The sequence below is a fragment of the Hemiscyllium ocellatum genome, unplaced genomic scaffold, assembly GCF_020745735.1.
Source record: "Hemiscyllium ocellatum isolate sHemOce1 unplaced genomic scaffold, sHemOce1.pat.X.cur. scaffold_3366_pat_ctg1, whole genome shotgun sequence".
Lineage (NCBI taxonomy): Eukaryota > Metazoa > Chordata > Chondrichthyes > Orectolobiformes > Hemiscylliidae > Hemiscyllium > Hemiscyllium ocellatum.
Window position 1 is genome coordinate 42501 of NW_026868395.1, and position 5000 is coordinate 47500.

The following is a 5000-nucleotide window of genomic DNA, read 5'->3' on the forward strand; positions in this document are numbered from 1 at the left end:
CTGGGGGGCTGCGGGAGGGAGAGGGAGGCGACTGAGCAGCTGATGGAGGGGTACTGAGGGGTGAGGGAGGGAGGGGGAGGGGCTGAGGGAGCTGGAGCTGGGGAGGTGACACTCCCAGATCCTCCTGATCCATGACTCCCCACGGAATTCACTCACTCTCTCCCTCCGTCTCTCCCCCCCCCCCCCCATCCGTCGTCCCCCTCTCTGTCTCTGTCTCTCCCTCCCCTCCCTCTCTCCCTCCCCTCTCTCTCCCCCCTCTCTCTCTCTCCCTCCCCCCTCTCTCTCCCCTCCCCCCTCTCTCTCCCTCCCCCCCCTCTCTCCCTCCCCCCTCTCTCCCCCCACCCTCTCTCCCCCCCGCTCTCTCCCTCCCTTCTCTCTCTGTCTCCCTCTCCCCTCCCTCACTCTCTCCCCCCTTCCTCACTCTCTCCTCCCCTCCCTCACTCTCTCCTCCCCCCCTCACTCTCCCTCTCTCCCTCCCCTCTCCCCCCTCCCCCCTCTGTCCCCCCCCTCTCTGTTGCCCCCCATCCCCAGGTGATGCGGAGGGAGCTGGAACGTTTCGCCTCCCGTCTGGAACACCGAGCCCTGGACTCCTGTGTCGTTGCCCTCCTCTCCCACGGTGTGGAAGGTGCCGTCTACGGAACTGATGGGGAACTGCTTCAGGTAAAGGGTGAAGGGTGGGGGGGGGGGGGCGCGACGGTGGGGGAGGGGGCGTGGGGGGGGCCGTCAGTCTGCGCCAAGATGGAGGACTCCTCCCTCCCGCGCGGTGACCCACTCCCCCTCTCTCTCTCTCTCTCTGTCTGGCACCCAGACGGTTTTTCGGTGCGTGAGAAGGGAGGGGTACGAGCGTCAGACCAGGGGGAAGGAGGGAGGGGTCGGGTTTGGAAGTGGTGGGGTGGGAATGCGGGAGAGAGAGAGAGCGTCCCGACTTGGAGAGCAAGGACCCCACCTCGCTGCCCAGAACCGCGAGGGGCCCGAGCTAAGGAAGGAGTGAGCTGGGTTAGCAGCCGGCGACGCCCAGCGCGGAAACAGGCCCTTCGGCCCCACCGGTCCGTGCTGGCCCTGATACCCCAACCTCATCCCATTCCTCCAGCCCTTGTCCCATCTCCCTCCAAACCCTTCCTGTCCCTGCCGCCCCCCTCTCCTGCCTGTTCATTATCCCAGCCTCCACCACCTCCCCATCCCCCCCACACACACACACCACCCTCCTGGGTGGGGGGAGAGAGAGAGGGGGTGGGGAATGTTACCCCTCGGGTCCCTATCCCCCTGAACCTACCCCCCTTCGAGTTCTGGGCCCCCCACCCCAGGGGGGAAATACCTTGTCTATTTACCCCCCCCCCTCGTGATTTTATAAACCTCGAGGGAACACGCCCCCACCCTCTCCCTGTGACCCAATCCCCCTCCAAAATCCTTTTCCCCAACCCCCTCCCAACACCTTTCCGAGCGGAAGGAGACCAGAATCGCAGGCGATATTCCAACAGCGGCCCTCCCCAGTGTCCCGAACGGCCGCAGCGTGACCCTCCCAACTCCCTGTACTCCATCCTCTGACCGAGAACATACCAAACGCCCCCTGCACTCTCCCCGCGACGCTACGGTTCAAGGAGCTACGACCCTGCACTCCAAGGTCTCTCTCTGTCCAGCGACGCTCCCCGGGACCGCACCGTTCAGCGTGTGAGAGATTCGCTTTCCCAAAAGGCAGCCCCTCGCATTTATCTGAATTAAACTGCATCTGCCCCTTCTCAGCCCCTCGGCCCATCTGGTCCTGGTCCTGTTGTCATCTGAGGTAACCCTCTTCGCTATCCACTACACTGTCTGTCTCTCTCTCTCTCTCTCTTTCCCCCTCCCCCTCTCTCTCTCTCTCTCCCCCCACTCTCTCTCCCCCCTCTCTCTCTCTCCCCCCTCTCTCTCTCTTCCCCCCTCTCTCTCTCTCCCCCCCCTCTCTCTCTCTCCCCCCTCTCTCTCTCCTCCCCCTCTCTCTCTCCTCCCCCCCCTCTCTCCTCCCCCTCTCTCTCTCCTCCCCCCCCTCTCTCCCCCCTCTCTCCTCCCCCCCTCTCTCTCGCCCCCCCCCCTCTCTCTCCCCCCCCGCCCTCTCTCTCGCCCCCTCCCTCTCTCTCCCCCCCTCCTCTCTCTCCCCCCCTCCTCTCTCTCCCCCCCCTCCTCTCTCTCCCCCCTCCTCTCTCTCCCCCCCCCTCTCTCTCTCTCCCCCCCTCCCCCTCTCTCTCCCTGATGTCCTCTGCCAACTTCACAAACTCTCCCTCTGAAGTTCCTGTCCAAAGACTCTATCTCCCTTCGCCCTCCTCGCCCTGAGCCCAGGTATCCCTCACGTATGCCCTCCCTCTCAGCAGCGGGAGAATTCGCTGGGGGTTGAGTATCTGCCGGGTTGTTGCGTGGGAAGGTGGTGTTCGGAGGCAGGGAAGGAGGCAGGGAGGGAGGTCTCCTGGGATCGCCCCTTGACCCCTCCAGCTCAGTGCCCCGGTTCCCTTCCAGATCCAGGAGGTTTTCCGTATGTTTGACAATGACAGCTGTCCCCAACTCCAGAACAAACCCAAGATGTTCTTCATCCAGGCCTGCCGCGGAGGTCAGTCTGTGTTCTCTCTCTCTCTCTGCAACCCTCTCGCGTCCACGGGCTCTCTCTCTCTCTCTCTCTCTCTCTCTCTCTCTCTCACACACACACGCTCTGTCTCTCTCTCTCTCTCTCTCTCTCTCTCTCTCTCTCTCTCTCTCTCTCTCTCTGTGACCCTCTCGCGTCCACAGGCGCTCTCGCGCTCTCTCTGTCTCTGTGACCCTCTCGCGTCCACAGGCGCTCTCTCGCTCTCTCTGTCTCTGTGACCCTCTCGCGTCCACAGGCGCTCTCGCTCTTTCTCTCTCTCTCTCTCGTCCACGGGCTCTCTATATCTCTCTCTCACACACGCTCTGTGTCTCTCTCTCTCTCTCTCTCTCTCTCTCTCTCTCTCTCTCTCTCTCTCTCTCTCTCTCCCCCTCCCTCCCTCTCTCTGTCTTTCTCTCTCTCTCCCTCTCTCTCTTGCGCGCGCTCTCACTCACGATCTCTGTCTCTCTCACGCTCTGTGTCTCTGTCTGTCTGTCTCCCCCACTTCCTCTCGTGCTCTCTCTCTCATTCAAGCTCTCTGTCTCCCTCTCTCTCTCTCTCTCTCTCACACTCTCTCACTCTCTCCTTCCCTCCCCTCTCTCTCTGTCCCTCCCTCTCTCCCTCTCCCTCTCCCCCTGTGCAGTATCTGACGGTGTGTGTGTGTGTCTGTCTCTGTCTCTGTGTCTGTGTGATCCAGGGGAGACGGACAGTGGTGTCGATCTCCAGGACGGGAAGGAGAGGGTGAAATCCCCGGGCTGCGAGGAAGCAGACGCTGGGGGAAACGGGAATATCCACATCAAACTTCCCACCCGTTCCGACTGCATCTGTGGATACGCGTGCCTGAAAGGTACAGGAACTGGTCAGATCCACCCTCCCTCTCTCCCCCCGATCCCTCCCTGACCCCCCGGGGATCGGGGAACGGGATCCCGGTCTGATTCACCCTAACCCCCTCCCTCCCTCTCTCCCCCCGATCCCTCCCTGACCCCCCGGGGATCGGGGAATGGGGTCCCGGTCTGATTCACCCTAACCCCCTCCCTCCCTCTCTCCCCCCGATCCCTCCCTGACCCCCCGGGGATCGGGGAATGGGGTCCCGGTCTGATTCACCCTAACCCCCTCCCTCCCTCTCTCCCCCCGATCCCTCCCTGACCCCCCGGGGATCGGGGAACGGGATCCCGGTCTGATTCACCCTAACCCCCTCCCTCCCTCTCTCCCCCCCGATCCCTCCCTGACCCCCCGGGGATCGGGGAATGGGATCCCGGTCTGATTCACCCTAACCCCCTCCCTCCCTCTCTCCCCCCGATCCATCCCTGACCCCCCGGGGATCGGGGAACGGGATCCCGGTCTGATTCACCCTAACCCCCTCCCTCCCTCTCTCCCCCCCGATCCCTCCCTGACCCCCCGGGGATCGGGGAACGGGATCCTGGTCTGATTCACCCTAACCCCCTCTCCGTGTGGGGTCTCTCTCTCTCTCTCCCAGGAATGGCGGCGTTACGGAATACCAAGCGGGGTTCCTGGTATGTCCAGGCTCTGTCCCGTGTGATTGCTGGACACGCCAAGGACATGCATTTGGCAGACATGTTGGTGAAGGTAGGTCACGGGGTGACCCCCTCCCTCTCCCCGTCACCCCCCTCCCTCTCCCAGTAACACACCCCCCCCAGTAACACACCCCCTCCATATCCCAGAAACAGCCCCCTCCCTGTCTCTGTAACCCCCTACACCCCCTCCCTGTCTCTGTAACCCCCCTACACCCCCTCCCTATCTCTGTAACCCCCTACACCCCCTCCCTGTCTCTGTAGCCCCCTGCAGCAGTGTTTTCTCCTGTGTGGAGGGGGAGGGGAGGGAGTGAGTGTGCGTGTGGGATCTGGGCGAGGGTGTAATTGAGCTGCGAAGGGTCCAGTTTCACATCATCTCCAAAGGTCACAGCGAGGATACATTCCTGACGGATCTGTGTGTGGCTGTCCCTTCACTGTTTACACACACACACACTGTCAGAGCGACACTTTCACCCGCTTGCTCTCTCACACATACACCCTCACCCTAACCTACACATCCCTGGGGCACTATGGGACACTGTCCCCACGGCCAACCCACCCTAACCTACACATCCCTGGGGCACTATGGGACACTGTCCCCACGGCCAACCCACCCTAACCTACACATCCCTGGGCACTATGGGACACTGTCCCCACGGCCAACCCACCCTAACCTACACATCCCTGGGGCACTATGGGACACTGTCCCCACGGCCAACCCACCCTAACCTACACATCCCTGGGGCACTATGGGACACTGTCCCCACGGCCAACCCACCCTAACCTACACATCCCTGGGGCACTATGGGACACTGTCCCCACGGCCAACCCACCCTAACCTACACATCCCTGGGCACTATGGGACACTGTCCCCACGGCCAACC

General features: G+C 62.7%; 1 protein-coding gene across 2 annotated transcripts in view; it reads left to right on the forward strand.

Moving 5' to 3' along the window:
* The window catches only part of casp2 (caspase 2, apoptosis-related cysteine peptidase), a 17660-nt gene that overhangs the window by 11990 nt on the left and 670 nt on the right, over positions 1-5000 (forward strand). For both annotated transcript variants that reach the window (XM_060823085.1, XM_060823084.1), the window contains 4 exons: positions 532-660; positions 2485-2575; positions 3282-3431; positions 4062-4171. In XM_060823085.1, the coding sequence (XP_060679068.1) occupies positions 532-660; positions 2485-2575; positions 3282-3431; positions 4062-4171 (480 nt within the window). The remainder of the gene's footprint in view (positions 1-531; positions 661-2484; positions 2576-3281; positions 3432-4061; positions 4172-5000) is intronic.